At 38.4% G+C, this 16719-nt stretch overlaps 5 gene segments (V, D, J or C); 4 read left to right on the forward strand and 1 right to left on the reverse strand.

The window, feature by feature from the left end:
* Nucleotides 1-535: 535 nt before the first annotated feature.
* On the forward strand, nt 536-1012 carry LOC124626371 (immunoglobulin heavy variable 4-61-like). The segment is given in 2 exon segments: nt 536-606; nt 690-1012. Coding segments are annotated over 2 exon segments (366 nt in total).
* A 3583-nt stretch (nt 1013-4595) lies between these two features.
* LOC124626408 (immunoglobulin heavy variable 4-61-like) lies at nt 4596-5644 on the reverse strand. The segment is given in 2 exon segments: nt 4596-5484; nt 5583-5644. Coding segments are annotated over 2 exon segments (381 nt in total).
* Nucleotides 5645-6565: 921 nt separating this feature from the next.
* On the forward strand, nt 6566-7204 carry LOC124626351 (Ig heavy chain V region 6.96-like). The segment is given in 2 exon segments: nt 6566-6772; nt 6876-7204. Coding segments are annotated over 2 exon segments (468 nt in total).
* Nucleotides 7205-9504: 2300 nt separating this feature from the next.
* LOC108277712 (immunoglobulin heavy variable 1-46-like) lies at nt 9505-11609 on the forward strand. The segment is given in 3 exon segments: nt 9505-9930; nt 10981-11085; nt 11205-11609. Coding segments are annotated over 2 exon segments (363 nt in total).
* Nucleotides 11610-13734: 2125 nt separating this feature from the next.
* LOC128629334 (immunoglobulin heavy variable 1-46-like) lies at nt 13735-14248 on the forward strand. The segment is given in 2 exon segments: nt 13735-13847; nt 13944-14248. Coding segments are annotated over 2 exon segments (345 nt in total).
* The last annotated feature ends 2471 nt before the right edge of the window (nt 14249-16719 follow it).

The raw sequence follows: 16719 nt of genomic DNA on the forward strand, positions 1-16719 counted from the left end.
ACTCTTGACCATAGACAGCTGGGACCAATAATGACACACCCTCGAACATCAACCAATGCTTAAACAGGAAACAAACAAAACCAAAACAAAGGCACGTGTCCGTAGGAAACAATTCCTTCCATAATCTCGTGCACGCACATGCTCTGCAGCCGCCCGTGCACGTCGACGCCGCAGCACCATCTGCTGACGAGGTTGTGACAGACACAAAGGATTGTTCTTCTAATAATTATTTTTATGTATTATGGCAAAGATTCAGTTTAATTTTCACTACAATCATAATATGAATAATTATTTGTTTGTTTGTTTATGTAAATAAAATATACTTAATTTAACAGAAAACATTCACATTATTAGTAATAATAACAAATAATTACATTATTGACCACATTAGATTGATATTAAATAGAGACAAATTGGGATGTGACTGGGATTAACAGCTGCAGTGCTGCACTCAACACTGCTTCTCTGTAATATTTATGCAAATCTCCACTTCCTCTTGTAATATTAGCACCGTGCTTATCTAGAGATGAAGCGGTTCTCATTAGTCCTCCTTCAACACAAACATGTTTGTTTCAGCTCCACTGCTGCTGCTGGCTCTCACCCCCTGTGAGTGTTTGGATTTAAGCTGTATTACTTTATCTGATCCTTTCAGTTCCACATGTGAACCCTTTCTTTTTCTCTTTTCACAGATGTGTTCTGTGCTACTGAGCTCATCCAGCCAGACTTGGTGGTTATAAAGCCAGGAGAGACTTTAACCATCACCTGTAGAGTGTCTGGAGCTTCTATCAGTGATAGCAGTCACTATGGAACAGCTTGGATTCGACAACCTGCAGGAAAAGCTCTAGAATGGATCAACAGCATTTATTATGATGAGAGTATTAATAAGAAAGATTCACTTAAAGACAGGTTTGTTGTCTCTCCTGCCACTTCCAGTAACACAGTGACCTTACATGGACAGAACATGCAGACTGAAGACACAGCTGTGTATTACTGCGCTCGTGATCCACACTGACACAACAAGCTGCAGCACTGCACAAAAACATCATATTCATCACAATTCAGTTCTGTATTTTTTAATAACTAGCTACATTTAACTGACTGAGTAATTTCCACATCACACCTCAATCTGGGTAGATTTCAGTCATGAAAGTACAGAAAAATAAAGTAACTGTATACAGAGAGAGCTGAATGGTTGTTCAGAAAAAGAAAAAAAAAACAGTATTTCATGCTTTTTGAACCCCTTACTTAGTTCTGGTGAAAGCAATTGCTGATTACTCATAAATAGTTGAACAAAGTTCAAACAGAGTTTGTTAGAGATTATATCTTAACAAATAGCCTCTTCAAGACAAAGAGCTATCAAAACAAGTCCTGTAAAAATATTAATCTAAGTTTGGTTTTTAAAATTATCCTAAAGTACTCAATTTTTTTTCTTTAATACTTTGTGCTTTAGCTTCAAATGAGACTTTTTTTTATTTACAGGAAGAACATTTTACAGTCTCTTTAAAATGACTTTCTGAATATCTTTTAAATCATTTGTACCTCTAGAAGGCAGTCTGTGCAAACTCAAATATCTCAATCTGTTCATATCTGCACATTCATTCTCTCTTTTCACAGGCTGCTATGACTTCCTTCAGTCATATTATACTGGATATTTTGACCTCTTCAACCTGCACTGGCCCTGCTAACTCACAAATTTAAACTATGAACTTATTTAAGCTATCTGACTTGTATTTTTAAAGAAATAACATAGCCAAACACACGGAGACTGGATTCAGAAGTAGCAGGTTTATTCAGCAGTCAGCAAGACAGCAAACCTAACCTGAGCTGGGCCCAGGGGTACACGCCATACAAAAATGTAGCATGCACCAAAGTACAGTCGTTTACAATGCTTCTTATGTACCTTACAGGCATACATTAACATTTGGGTGTGTCCTTATCACAATTTTTCACACATGTCCCAGTTACATAATTTCTCACTATTTCCTAGCAGGCCCCAAGTTTTTTTTAGTTACTGCAGTTGTAGATGTATCTGCTTTCTCCCTCACGCGGATGTCATCAATGGCGTCATAGCACTAAAGGGTCTATATGTCTTCTCTTTTTGTTGAGTCATGGGTATGTGAGTTCTTTCCTTATCTATCCCTATGCAATGGCCTCTCTTTATCTCTCTTTTCTGCTGTGTTCTGGGTTGGTGCTCCATATATGTTTTATATGTTTAATGTCTTTATATGTGTTCCTACTTCTAGATATATGACCCAAAACCATCAATCCTGGTTCTTCTAGGCCAGGGGCCTCAGACTCGCGGCCCGGGGGCCAATTGCGGCCCACGGAACGATATTTTGTGGCCCCCTACTTGAAATTAAAGCTTGCTGTTAGTGCGACCCGCCCCCACTAACTTTTTCTCACATGCACCTGCGTGAGTCATTGCCCTGGGCGTTTTATATTTTTTAACACTTGTGGGCTACCATAGCTCAGGCTCGTAACAACAACACAAATTATCAACGTTGGTCACTTGAAACGTGTTTTGGGAGTGTTACCCAGTGCAAATAAGTTTTTTTTTTTGTCACCCAGTTTTGAAATGTCTTTTTCAAAACCTGCCGTGAAGAGAAAGGTTGGCGATGAACACAGACAATTACAGCAGACGTGGGAAACGGAATATTTTTTTGTAGAGCACAGAGGCATTCCGACGTGTCTAATATGCACAGATAAAGTTGTGGTGCACAAGGAGTATAACATCAGACGTCATTACTCAACTAGACATGCTGAGGAGTATGCAAAATACCAGGGAGATGAGCGAGAGGACCGGGTCGCCAAACTTAAAACATGTCTACTGAGGCAACAAGATTTTTTCAAGAAAGCAAGCAAAGAGAGTGATGCAGCAGTCGAAGCTAGCTACATGGTGAGTGAGATGATTGATAAGGCAGGAAAGCCATCCAAAGACGGCGAGTTCATCAAACAGTGCATGTTACAGGCTGCAAGTATAGTCTGTCCAGAAAAGAAAGGTCAGTTTAGCAACATCAGCCTTTCAGCCAACACAGTGGCAGATCGCATTTCTGACCTGTCAGATAACATTTACGATCAACTGCGTGAGAAAGCTAGACATTTCCATTCATACTCAGTCGCTCTTGATGAGAGCACAGACGTCACTGACACTGCGCAGCTCGCAATATATGTCCGTGGTGTTGATGACAATTTTGAAGTGATGGAGGATTTGCTCACAGTAATAACAATGCATGGCCAGACCACCGGTCAGGAGATATTCCACCAGCTGTGTAATGCCATTGTGGATGCCGGCTTACTATGAAAGAGTTTTGCTGGAATAACAACCGACGGAGCACCATCAATGACAGGGAGGAGAAATGGACTGGTGGCACTTGTTCAAAGAAAACTGGAAGAGGAGGGTGTGGAAGAGGCCATTGCTTTGCACTGCATTATCCATCAGCAGGCCCTTTGCAGCAAATGCCTTAAGTTTGACAATGTGATGTCTGACGTTGTGAAATGCATCAACCATATCAGATCCAGGGGCTTAAAGCACCGGCAGTTCTGCACCTTTTTGGAGGAAATAGAGTCAGCATATGAGGATGTGCTCTACTTCACCGAGGTACGTTGGCTTAGCAGGGGGGACGTCTTGAAGAGGTTTTTTGAGTTGAGAGCAGAAGTGAAAGCCTTCATGGATAAGGATGGGATGGCTGTTCCTGTACTAAGTGATCCCAAATGGCTAACGGACTTAGCTTTTCTTGTTGACATCACACAGGAGCTGAATGTACTGAACAAGAAGTTACAAGGCCAGGGCCAGCTTGTCAGTGTTGCATATGACAGTGTCAGAGCATTCTCCACAAAACTTGTGTTATGGAAAGCCCAGCTTTCTCAGACAAACCTCTGCCATTTCCCAGCATGCAAGGCACTCATGGATTCAGGCACACCATTCAGTGGTGAGAAGTATGCTGATACCATTCTAAAGCTACAGGAAGAATTTGATCACAGGTTTGCAGACTTCAAGACACACAGAGCCACGTTTCAAATTTTTGCTGACCCCTTCTCCTTCGATGTGGAAGATGCCCCCCCTGTGGTTCAGTTGGAGCTAATTGACCTGCAGTGCAGTTCTGAACTCAAAGCCAAGTTCAGGGAGGTGAGTGGAAAAACAGACAAGCTTGGACAATTTATGAGAGAACTGCCCCCCACGTTCCCTGAGCTTTCCAAGATGTTCAAGCGAATCATGTGCCTTTTTGGGACCACCTATCTGTGCGAAAAGCTCTTCTCCACTATGAACTTTAATAAATCAAAGTTCAGGTCCAGACTTACAGATGAGCATCTTCGAGCTATACTGAGGGTCTCAGTTGCTCCCTCCCTCAAGCCAAATGTGGCTCAGCTGTGTAAGAGGAAGCGCTGCCAAGTCTCTGGCAGCAAGGAGTAGGAGGAAGTAAGAGAAACCTATGTTCTGAAGAACCGTTCATGTTCTGCATGTTCTGAATAGTTATTACTAAAGATTAAGAAGATTGGATCGGTTGTACTGTTTTTGGAATACTTGAAATCCTTTTTTTGTGGAATACTTGATGCGGCCCAGCCTCACCCATACTCTACCTCCAGCGGCCCCTAGGTAAATTGAGTTTGAGATCCCTGTTCTAGGCAGAACCCTGGGCCTCCCATTAAGAAGAAAAAGATAGAGGCATCCTCTCAAACATGCTTCACTGGGCCTCTACTTAAAAAGAGGAAGGTAGAGGTGTCTACTCAAACACACCTTAGAGTTTCTCCTTTCAGTAAAGGAAGAACTGATGCATCGACACGGACATGCTCTACTGTGCCTTTTATAAATAGAGGAGAATTGATGCATCGACTCAAACATACTTTACTGTATGCACACTCTACACTCAGATTTTACTTTTTCATTCCAAATGCAAATTTAAAATTCTCATGTTATTTCTAGTAATTGAAAGTGTAAAAAGTATAAAAATAAAAAATAAAAAAAGTGCAAGAAAGTGTAAAAATTGTGACATGTCCCACTAACAGTATGTTGATATTACTGAGCAAATTAATGATAAGATAAATGTAAAGGTCACAAGGCAAACATTATGATGTGCTATGTCTTTACAATGCAATCGTAATGATGATAAAGGCATGAGGCTGATCTGAGAGGTTTTTGTACAGGCACTCAAGTGATACATATCACTGTGTTACGGTATCGCACACAGTAATACACAGCTGTGTCTTCCATCTGCACATTTTGACCTTGTAGTGTCACTGTGTTACTGGAAGTGTCCTGAGTGATGCTGAACCTGTTTTTTAGTGAATCTGTGTACCCTGTGCTTCCACTGCTACAAATGTATCCAATCCACTGCATGTTTTCCCCTGTAGCATGTCGGATCCAGTTTGTACAATAGCTGTTATCAGTCAAGCTATATCCAGACACTTTACATCCAATGGTCAAAGCCTGTCCAGGCTGGACAACCACATGACCAGGCTGAGCAAAATCAATTGCACCAAATACAACTGCAATAAAAATAGAAATTAAAATAAAACAGTAATCTAATTTCTCTAAAAGATCTCAACAACAAATAGACAGTACAACAACGGATGTGTGAACTTACAGGATGCAGCTACGAGCAGCACCAGGAAATAAGCTAGCAACATGGTTGCAGTTGAGGCTGTACTGGTGGGATCTGCTCTCTGGTGGTCCAGCTTTATTGAAGAAAGGTGGGGACAGAGTTTGCATAATTTAAGGAAGTGTAAAATGAGTGTTTTACTATGTTGGTCTACATATTGAAGGAGCTGTTGGATATACGGTAACTAGTGACATTTGCTGTATGGTTAATGTAACAGGTAGACTACAGCTTGGGATCATAAGTAAAAATGTAGTTATTTTTACCTTAGACACTTCAGTGTACATAATGTCATGATTACAAATATTGGAATCAGGAATTTTTTGTGACTGGAAGTCAGTGGCAATTAAGACAATGGCAAAATACAACATTTAGATGCCTGGTAGTTTCTCCTTTGCATTTATCAAGGAGTGCCAAAATGCCAGTGATCTTATGTATGTGATTGTTTGCTGTCAATTGTTTTTATTAATTGTTCTAATTAATCATTTTCATATTGTGTATTTAAGTTATTGCTAGCCAAGCAGGTGCATTTCTTTTCTGTTAAATGACGTAAACGAAGTCACTGATCCCTGTCACTGATCCCTGCTTGTATTTTTATGCCTCTAGAGGTCATTGTTTGTGAAGAAAACATTCTCAATATATTTTAACACATTCAGCTGCTCTCAGTTTACATACTGTAATCATTTTCCAGCTTTATTTAACTAGACTTTGGACAGATAATTGTTTTTGTTGTTTTTATTTCCGCAAAAGTGATACATATTTAAATACAATATTCTATGTATGTTATAAATTTTACAATTATACTCACTTTTTTGTGGTTTTATAGAGGACATTGAAAACGATTGTTTCTTAAATGAGCAGTATCAGGAATGTTCATGTATTTACGCATAGCACAGTGTATACGCAGCAGGAGTTGTAGGGCATGCTAGCAAATGACTACAAAAATAGCAGTTAATGACCTGACAGTGTGAAACTTAAATGGCTATTCCTCTGTGAATCTTTTAATGTCTCTAGTGGGTGTGCCATGCAAATGATATCCTGCATTGAACCATTTATGCAGTTATATACGTTCAGCTCAACAACATACCAGCAGTTTGTGTTCATTAATAGCAAAAGTTACCTTGAGATGGGACTAGGCAGAGTTTTGAGTTACATTGCTCTAGCAATGTTCATTCAATGTTAGTATTAATATTTATTAAATACTTTTAACAACAATAACTAACTTTTCTTCTTTCTATATTTAAACTTCAACACCTATCTTTGCGTATTCCTGTATTTCAGATTCCTGCAGTCAGACACTGATCGAGTCCGATTCAGTGATCATCAAACCTGATCAGTCTCATAAACTGACCTGCACAGCGTCTGGATTTAACTTTGGTGGCTCTTGGATGGCTTGGATCAGACAGGCACCTGGAAAAGGGCTGGAATGGGTTGCAACTATCACAGACACCAGTGGTAGCAAGTATTACTCCAGTGCAGTTAATGGCCGCTTCACCATGTCCAGAGACAACAGTAAGATGCAGGTGTATCTGCACATGACCAGTGTGAGGACAGAAGACACTGCAGTGTATTACTGCACTAGAGAAGCACAGTGACACATGAGGTTGCAGAGCTGTACACAAACCCCTTCATAAATATGAAAGCATTTTTTTTTTCTTTTTTCTATCCTACAGAACATATTTCCAAGGAAACATTTTTCCAAATATTAAACATAAAAAGACACTCCACATGACAGCTTTCTCTAAAATATAAAACAAAAAGCATTTCTGTATTAGTAAGGAGAATAATCAACACTTAGTTTTCAGTCACGTGACTGGCGCGGAGCCCTCGAGGGCAAAACATCGTTCCAGAAACGCAGCCAACACTGGACACTTCACGGAATTGCAGTACAGGTCTATCAATTAGCATCTGTTTCAAGCCACGACTATTTTTGTAGAAAAAAAAAACAAAAATACAAAGTTATTTGAAGGAACTGCAAGTTTTGGGCACTTGTGATCCATACAGCATCCACTGCAGTATTTTAAAAACATGACAGTTCCTGCCAGAATTCCACTTTGGCGATGTTTACACATATCTTGTGGAGAATCCATCCCCTTACACTGCCCCCAGGATGAAAGCGTACAAAAGTACAGACAGTTAACTATATTTTCGATCTGGATTGGTCAATAATGCTGCCGTATGGGACGTGAAGGACAAGAAATTTTTCGTTGTCAGAGCAAAGGAGAGTGCTAATTATCTAATATTAATTTCAGGTTCACTGTAGTCTGTGCTCTAGGGCAGTAACATTTTGGCTAGTTTAACACAATATGTAATGACATAAATCCAGTCAAAACTTTTTTTCAATGTCAGGTAAATCATTACTACAGTTTAAACTGTTAGTGCATCTGACCGAACAACAACAAGGCTATCCGGCATTTTGGCTACCAAATCTAGTAAAAATAATAATAATAATAATAATAATAATAATAATAATAATAATAATAATAATAAATTACAGGCCGGAAGCGGATGAAAGCCGTTTTGCCCTCCAGGTGGGCATTCCTATAAGAATGTGACGTCACGTGAAAACCATTAATAGGGTGGTGTTACGTTGATTAAGTTCCTATAACTGTAAGTGAACGCGCTACACCGCCGGCAACCAGCAGAGGGCGACAGCGGTGCAAAGTGAGCTCGGCCATGCAGAAGAACTCGGTTACCCAGAATTCTCCAGACTGATTAACCTGGATTGCCTGCACCTGGCAGGCAGGATATTTAAGCCAAGTTTTGGACGCAGCTTTGTAGAGGAGGGATTAGTTGGATTAGTTGGATTAGTTGGATTAGTTGGATTAGTTGGATTAGTTGGATTAGTTGGATTAGTTGGATTAGTTGGATTAGTTGGATTAGTTAACCATTGTGCCCAGGGGCTGCTGAATTCTTAATCCAGGTCTGGGTATAGTATGTGACGGCTTTCCCCGAGGTAAGATGAAAATGAGAATTAAAAAAGAACTTAAAAGAAATTGACAATAAAAGCATAATTGAAAAGAAAGCAACTGAACAGTGCACAAAACACACCAAACTCTTTCCTAAACCTTCATCTTACTTATAAATAAACCCTGCTTGCCCTTTTATTTTATAAGCTAACAGGGTCGCTCTGTGATTGGGTCCACACTGAACCGTCCTGTAACATTAACAGCACGTCCCAAACTGTTTTATTCCTTCTATCACAGCACTCTGGGAACCAGGGTCGCCGCACGAGCCCCAGTAAAATATTCCTGATAAATCATTGATGAGGTAGATTGCAATGGATACGTTTTAAACAGGCTTTCATATTCACTGAATGTAATCAATTTATATCATGTGAATTGTTTAAAGCATGAAAGCTGATTGTAACTCCAACTGTAGTGAAAATATTCTGCACATCCTCTTCAACCATAAGCCCCGCTCCCTCGATGTGTTGCTCCTCCATGCCCTTTTCCCCATGGAAACCTTGACTTACAGTCTGACAATAATTCATAATACAACATTGTAGCTGATGAGAGGTAACTACCAGGCTACTGTTATGGCTGTATTAATGAGTAGTATGTGAACTTGTATTTAGTTGAATAATGACATCCCATTTTCCACATCTAATTTCTCTGGCACAGATTTTATTAATGACGTTAGCTTGTTAGCTCAGTGGTTTTCAAAGTGGTTGCCGCCAGGGGGCGCACTGGGGGCCTCAACAATTTGGTGTGGAAAACAAATAAATACATTATATATATATATATATATATATATATATATATATATATATATATATATATATATATATATATATATATGCACTACTATAACATGTTATTTGTAACCATACATATTAAAATCCCATTTGCTATATCCAACTTTCTAATTGTTAAACAGACAAAACATCAACGTAATAAAGGGGGATATATTCAGAAGTCTGTATTTTATTTTATTATTAGTGTTTTAAAGACATCTTGCAAAAGGGGGGCCTCGGTCAAATGTTAATGCCATTTGGGGGGCCTTGCCCTGGAAAAGTTTGTGAACCCCTATGTTAACTGTTAAAAGAATGCTTGCTTATCTCTTTAATTTTCATTCTGCCACCATGTGGTTTAGTCATCATCAGTGAAAGCTTTTTGTAGTGATTTGTTCATTTAGGGGGCTAGTTAGTTAGATTACTCACAAAAATGCTACCTGCCTGATATTTTCAAGAGTTTTATGAATTTTTTCAGGTGTGTGTGATTCATGATGGAGCTAAACTCTGCAGAACAGTGCAGTGTCCCTCAGGACTGGAATTACCCATTCCTGGTTTAGAAGCTACTTTTAGTTTCACTGGTCTTTTCCAGTATATTGTCTGGTATGTGAACAAAAATGTTAATCTGTTTTGGGGGCTCTGATGGACTAGGGTTGGAGAGGGTGGATTTTAAAGTAATGAAAATGTTTATATATTTGTTTTACATATAGGTTATTTCGAAAAGACACTTCTGATTTATTGTGATTAGATTTCAGGTTCTAGCTTTGTATTTCAAAAAATCCTTTCTTCTCTTGTCTTTTTGAATGGAGTGTATACCTATGTGTATTTATTTCAGGAATTGTAATAGCAATTAGACATGGTCAATTATCAATTAAAATGTAAACTTGCATTAATGAAGTTAATGTTGTTAGTAGTTGTTTACAAATTACCAGGGTAAAACAGAGTTCAAAGGTAGAAAAATATGTTTGTCATCAACCAAACAGTAACCAGTTTTGATGCCTAAAAAAGTTTATGTAGGCAATTTTAGGCTCTGATCAAACGCCCCTGCTGGGAACAATTACTTTTTTTTTTATTAATTCAAGACAATCGTTTGTCCTTTTATTCTTTATAGTTACAAGTAATATGAAACATTCACAAAACCTTGCAGCCAGAACTATTAGCTGCTGTTACAGAAAATTTATCAACACCTTCTGACCAATCAGAACTGAGAACTGAGAAGTCAGCAGTACTGTGGTTTAAGAGTCTTTAATCAACTCCTTCACTGTGTCTGGTGGCACAGAGCACAATTGTAATGAAATGTAAAGCACAAGGTTTTAAAACAACTTAGATAATTCTATTGAATGAAGGACACTTATTGTAGAACATGCCACAAAACTAATGATGAGTAAACAAAAAAATCAAAGACATTAAAATTATAAAATAATTAAATGGTGTCACATTAATTGTGCAAAAATTACTAAATCTTTATTAGTTTATTCTTTTCATATCTGACCATATTTGTTAATTCGTTTATTTGTTCATTTGTTCCTTAAGAATTTGTCTACAGAGTTTTGTGAAATGAAAATGTTTGAAGAAATGCCGTCCTGTAGAAAGACCACCATAATTAATGTTAAATACATAACGCATACTGTATGCAAATCTCCCCAACCTCAGACAGATATAAATACACTGCAAGTACACAGCAGTCTCTGTGTTTGGTCGAGTACAGCAGAGGAATCATGAGCTGGCCTCTTCTTCTTCTGATATCCTCTGTGCCCTGTGAGTAAACACATCTCTCCACACCTTACTCACCTTTTTATATGCTCCATATTTCAGTCTGAGTTGATGGGAAGTGTGTTTAATAGCTTCTGTATGTTTTACCACTCTCCTCTTCTCAGATGTGCATGGCATCAGTCTGACCTCATCTCCTGCTGAGGTTAAACCTCCCGGAGCCTCAGTGAAGTTGTCCTGTCAGATTTCTGGCTATGCCCTCACTAGCTACGGCACAGGCTGGATCAGACAGCCTCCAGGAAAAGGCTTGGAGTGGATCGGGATCATATGGGGTGGTGGAAGCATAGATTCTGGAGCCTCCTTTAAAACTCGCTTCAGCATCTCCAGAGACACGAGCAACAATGTGCTTTACTTAGATATTAGCAGCCTGGTGCCAGAAGACACGGCTGTTTATTATTGTGCAAAGACACACAGCTGTACATCTCAGTGAGAGGGGTGTACAGAAATGTATTTAAAAAAAAACATTTTAACTTAAACGCTCCTTCACCAAACATATGCAAAGCATCTAGAGGGCAACATTGCAGTATATACACACACTAACATTTTTACTGTGTTTTGTGTTTAATGTGAAGATGTAATTTATACTTTGAGTCATTTAAAATAAGTATCAATTATTAAATTAAGTTTCAGTAAACTTTTGGTTTTGAAGTTGTGCCAAAGCAATCCGAGTTTATCTAATTTAAATATTAAAGACAACACGAGCCTCTAACTGATATATATATATATATATATATATATATATATATATATATATATATATATATATATATATATATATATATATATATATATGTTTAAGAGATGAAGTGAGATGCAGTGTCTTAATCAGCAACAGTGGAATTGTTCTGTGTTGTATTGGTGACGTTATGATCTGTGCAAAGTTATGCTACAACAGCAGCACTTCCTGCGTGTGGCATTCTAGAGATGTGTTCCCTCATATGTAAAGTCCAGCACATACAGCACTATTATAGAGAATCCTCACAGAGATGTGTTCAGAAATGGCTTAACTATACAATTTGCTGTACATGTTGAGATACATACCACTGATTCTCACTGTAGCAACAGGTAAATAATAATCCTCAGTCATTTAAGTCAGCAGTTTGATCACAAAATAAAACTTGACAGACCCATTTCTTTATGTTCTACTTTACAACAGGCAGTTTCGCACATACAATTGGGCTGGCGGATGAAGATGCCAATCTTGTCGGGAAAGAAACAGATACTGTTACTCTGAGATGTTCATATGAGTCAGGCAGCAATAACATTTATCTTTACTGATTTAAACAATATCCCAACAGCGCACCAAAGATTCTGCTGTATAAAGGTACAAGGCCAAATTGTGCTTATATGAGCACTCTTACTGACTCTCGATTAGAGTCAAATATAACCAGCGACTCTACTGAACTTTACTACAGCGCTCTTAGTAGTAGCACAGTAATACAGAGTCAATGAAAGGCTGGACAAAACAATAAACATATACATAAAACATAACAAATATATTTGGTTTCTAAAACCACAGTGGTTCAAAGATACTCCTTTTACCAATGTGTTATCAGTTAACTATTAACAGTTAATGCACACCTCGCAACAAGGGGGAGAGAGGGCTTCTCATCAAAGATTGCCCACTCTAGTTTCTTACCTTCCCAAAGAAGAAGTTGAATATCGCCCTCCTGAACATGCTGCACAATACAGCTGAGATCACTGATTATGAGGACAGGAAGCCAGCAATCAACAACCACAACAAAGGACAAAGCATGGACAACCTGGACAAGGCGATTTGAACTTACAGCTGCAGGAGGATGACTGCCTGCTGGCACCTGGTCATCTTCCATTACATCATTGTGTCCTAATACAATGTCTTTGTGATCTGGACCCAGATCAACCCTACCTGGATGCCTGATAATCAGAACAAAAGGAGGGTGGTCCTGGAGCAGATGGGAAAGGCACTTGTAACCCCACACATTCAAAGAAGCACAGCAGCCTCTGCAGTTCAGAGGACTGAATCTTGTCCTGATCCACCTGAGGCTGCAGCTGGGGCAAGCCAGAAGAAGAAATGTCAATTCTGCTCCCCAAAGAAGGGCTCTAAAACAAATACTATGTGCTGCACATGTGAGGAATACATCTGCAAAGTTCATGCACACACTGTCCTACATGTGATAGAGTTGGGATAAACCTACTTTCGTAAAGAAAACAATTGACAGGTGTGTCGTAATGAAAACAAGCAGTGTCCACTGATTAAATACAGTTTTTCTGCACTGTAAAAACAACAGGTGATGAATAACGGTTGTTTCTTCATGATTTGAGGGTTAATTAAATTTAATTAAGCTGCTTTATTTTAGAGATTTAATGAAGGCAGGTCACTTTTGACCCTTATGACAAGGGGAGTATACATCATAAGACTACACAAGGGTTAAAGTCACATGCATGTGCCACTTTTCATCTACTCCAAACGTACTATGAAGTAAAATATTTGTCGTTAAATTAAAAAGAAGCACACACCACTTGTCACCTTCCCCAAAGCAATTACATCAAAATCAATTGGTACATCCTCAGCTTGTGTCTGAGGATTTATTGCATCCATAGTGATCATGGACACTCCCTATTCAAATACAGTCAGGTATAACAGCATGTTCAGGGTTGGTCTGGTTATCAGGGTGCTCTCTGATAACACTTCTATACGCTTTAGAATTGTGTGGAGCGGAATTTGAGAATGATTTTAGGATACTGTATTTTATCTGTGCTAATTTCATGTACGTTCCAGAGATTTCCACATGATCAATCACTAGAAATTAGCATATTTTCTGTCTCAGAGCATTATATTGTTTATTCATAATCTTTTTTTTCAGATTCTTATGGACAGTCCCTGACCTCCTCTGCTTCTGTGGTGAAGAAACCTGGAGAATCCGTCACTCTGTCCTGCACCGTGTCCGGACTCTCGCTTAGCTGGCTCCACTGGATCCGTCAGAAACCAGGAAAAGGACTGGAGTGGATCGGGCGCATTGACAGTGGCACCGGCACTATATTCGCTCAGTCTCTGCAGGGCCAGTTCTCCATCACTAAAGATACCAATAAAAACATGGTGTACCTAGAAGTGAAGAGTCTGAAAGCTGAAGACGCGGCTGTTTATTACTGTGCACGAGAGTCACACTGACACAACAGACTCCAGAGCTGTACAAAAACTTACACAAGCACGTCCTCATGAGCTTTAAATATTCCCTCAACAGGAAACTGAACCCCAGAGACATTTATTATAAACAACACATCCAACTCATATGTTGGAAGCTGTTTACAATTTAAGGCTAAGCAAATCAAAAACATGTTGCTATTAAATTAATTACTCGTACGGTGAAGTTTTCAGCAAACAGGCTGCTTATACCTGCTATAACATGAATTTAACTGGAACTTGTTTTTTGAATTTTGCACAACATTAAATGTAACTACAGTCTCTTTAACACACCCCTGTTAAAATGGCAGGTTTTTGTGATATAAAAAATATTAAACCAAGATAAATCCTGTCAGAATTCTTTCCACCCTTACTGTGAAATTACAACATAAAAACAAGTGAAAAACAATCAAACATTTTATGGGGAAAAGGAAAAAAAACATATAATAACGTGATTGCATAAGTGTGCATACCCCTAAAATAATACTTTGTTGAAGCACCTTTTGATTTTATTACACCACACAATATTTTTGTCTAAAAGTCTATTGATGTGGCAATATTTTCTCACTCTTTCTTGCAAAAACATTCTAGAGCTGTCAGATTGTAAGGGCATCTTCTGTGCACAGCTCACTTCCTGTCACCGCACAGATTTTTAGTTGGATTCCGGTCCAGGCTCTGGCTAGATCATTCAAAAACATTGAACTTTTGGTTAAGCTATTCCTTTGTTGATCTGGATGTATGCTTTGGGTCATTTTCGTGCTAAAATGAGAAATTCCTTTTCATCTTCAGCTTACTAGCAGACGCTCACTGATAGCACTTCCATACGCTTTAGAATTGTGTGGAGCTTTGCTTCATCAGTCTATGAAAGTCTGTAGCTAGTCTCTGGTCTGATGAGCTGAATTTTACTATCATATGATTGGATAAACTGCAACAGAAGTTCTACCAAAGAAGCAGTGAGATAGTTCATGTTTTGAGTTTCTGAATTTCTTTTCATATGCCTATCAGGTCTGCAACAGCATTTTTTTTTTCCAAGTAGGCCTACTCTCCCTGCTGTGGGAAAAAAAAAAAAAAAAAAAAAAAAAAAAAACTATCACAGAAATTCTAATGGTTTCCACTACAAATACCATTTATTACAAACCATCAGCTAACCATTAAAACCCTTACCATTATTGGTCCTTAATGATATCTACTAGATATAACATGCCACCTATAGAAGAAAACAAATGACCAGTAGAGACCCACAATGACCATTATAGTTTCCATTAAAACCAATAAAATTTCCATTATAGCTATTAAACCATAACAAATCCTATTAGGGTTTCTATTTTGTCTTTCTTTCTTTCTTTCTTTCTTTCTTTTAAAAGTAGGACAGTTAAAATACTTTGCTGCATCCACATCCAACAACCTCTGGTATACAGGCTGCTGCCAATACATTTCATGTGAATGTTTTTTTCTGTGAGAATTGGTCAGGTTTCCTAAAGCAAATTGGACTGATCAAGTACTCCCTTTCTTTGTCAGATTAAATGTACATCCATGCTGCCAATATTTGTTTACATTGGTAATTCCTTTGCACAGTATTGCACTCCATTCCATTAGCTCTAAAAATGTTGGGTTACTTTTACAACTCACTTGCTGGGTTTAGCTTGTTGAGTCTGATAGCTATGTCAACATGACCAAAATTAGGGATGGCAATGGGGAACCCGCAGATACATTTAATCATAGAGTAAAGTTCTAGGCACCTTTCTTGGTTAAAAAAAATACACAGGCTCCTAAAGGTACAAAGGGTGTAGGCTTGAGAGTAATATCACCCAACATGTTCAGTAGCTTTCATTCTGAGAGTACTGACCTTTTACCGCAGCATGCTGGGTTGGGTATGCAGACCTGAAAGATTCATTTTCTGGAATTTTCCACTGCACCTGTGGAGACAGAACATTAACCAGAAAAGGTCTGAAGTAAAATGAATCACGTGCAACTGTAAGAATGTTTTTAATCACATATAACTTGTTTTTTTAATTTAGTTGAACCTTTCTGAAATGATGTTTTTGGATTATTAAGACATTGTGTAGGCAAAAACATTTTAACATGTAGGTCTTAATAGGCAATGATAGCCTGCTGCCAAAATGTACATCAGCTAGAGTTATTTGAGGGGAAAATTTTATGCAGCAACCCTAAATTAGATAGCCTGGTGTTAAAAATTAACATTAATTTCGTGCTGCTGTATAACTAGTAAAGCTACTTCAAGCTAATTCAAAAATTACCTTGCATTTTCATTTACATGAACGTACAGTGTCTGCCAAATTTCAAATGGAAATGCAAAGTCGAAATGTATGTTACGCATTATGACCCTGTCATATTGAAATAGCAATAGCAGTTACCCCATTCGCTATTTCATGTCCTCAGTCAATACGTTTACATGGACAACAATATTCCGATATTAACCCGATTAAGATAATACTCTG

The sequence above is a fragment of the Ictalurus punctatus genome, chromosome 2 (assembly GCF_001660625.3).
Source record: "Ictalurus punctatus breed USDA103 chromosome 2, Coco_2.0, whole genome shotgun sequence".
In the NCBI taxonomy this organism is placed as follows: Eukaryota; Metazoa; Chordata; class Actinopteri; order Siluriformes; family Ictaluridae; genus Ictalurus; species Ictalurus punctatus.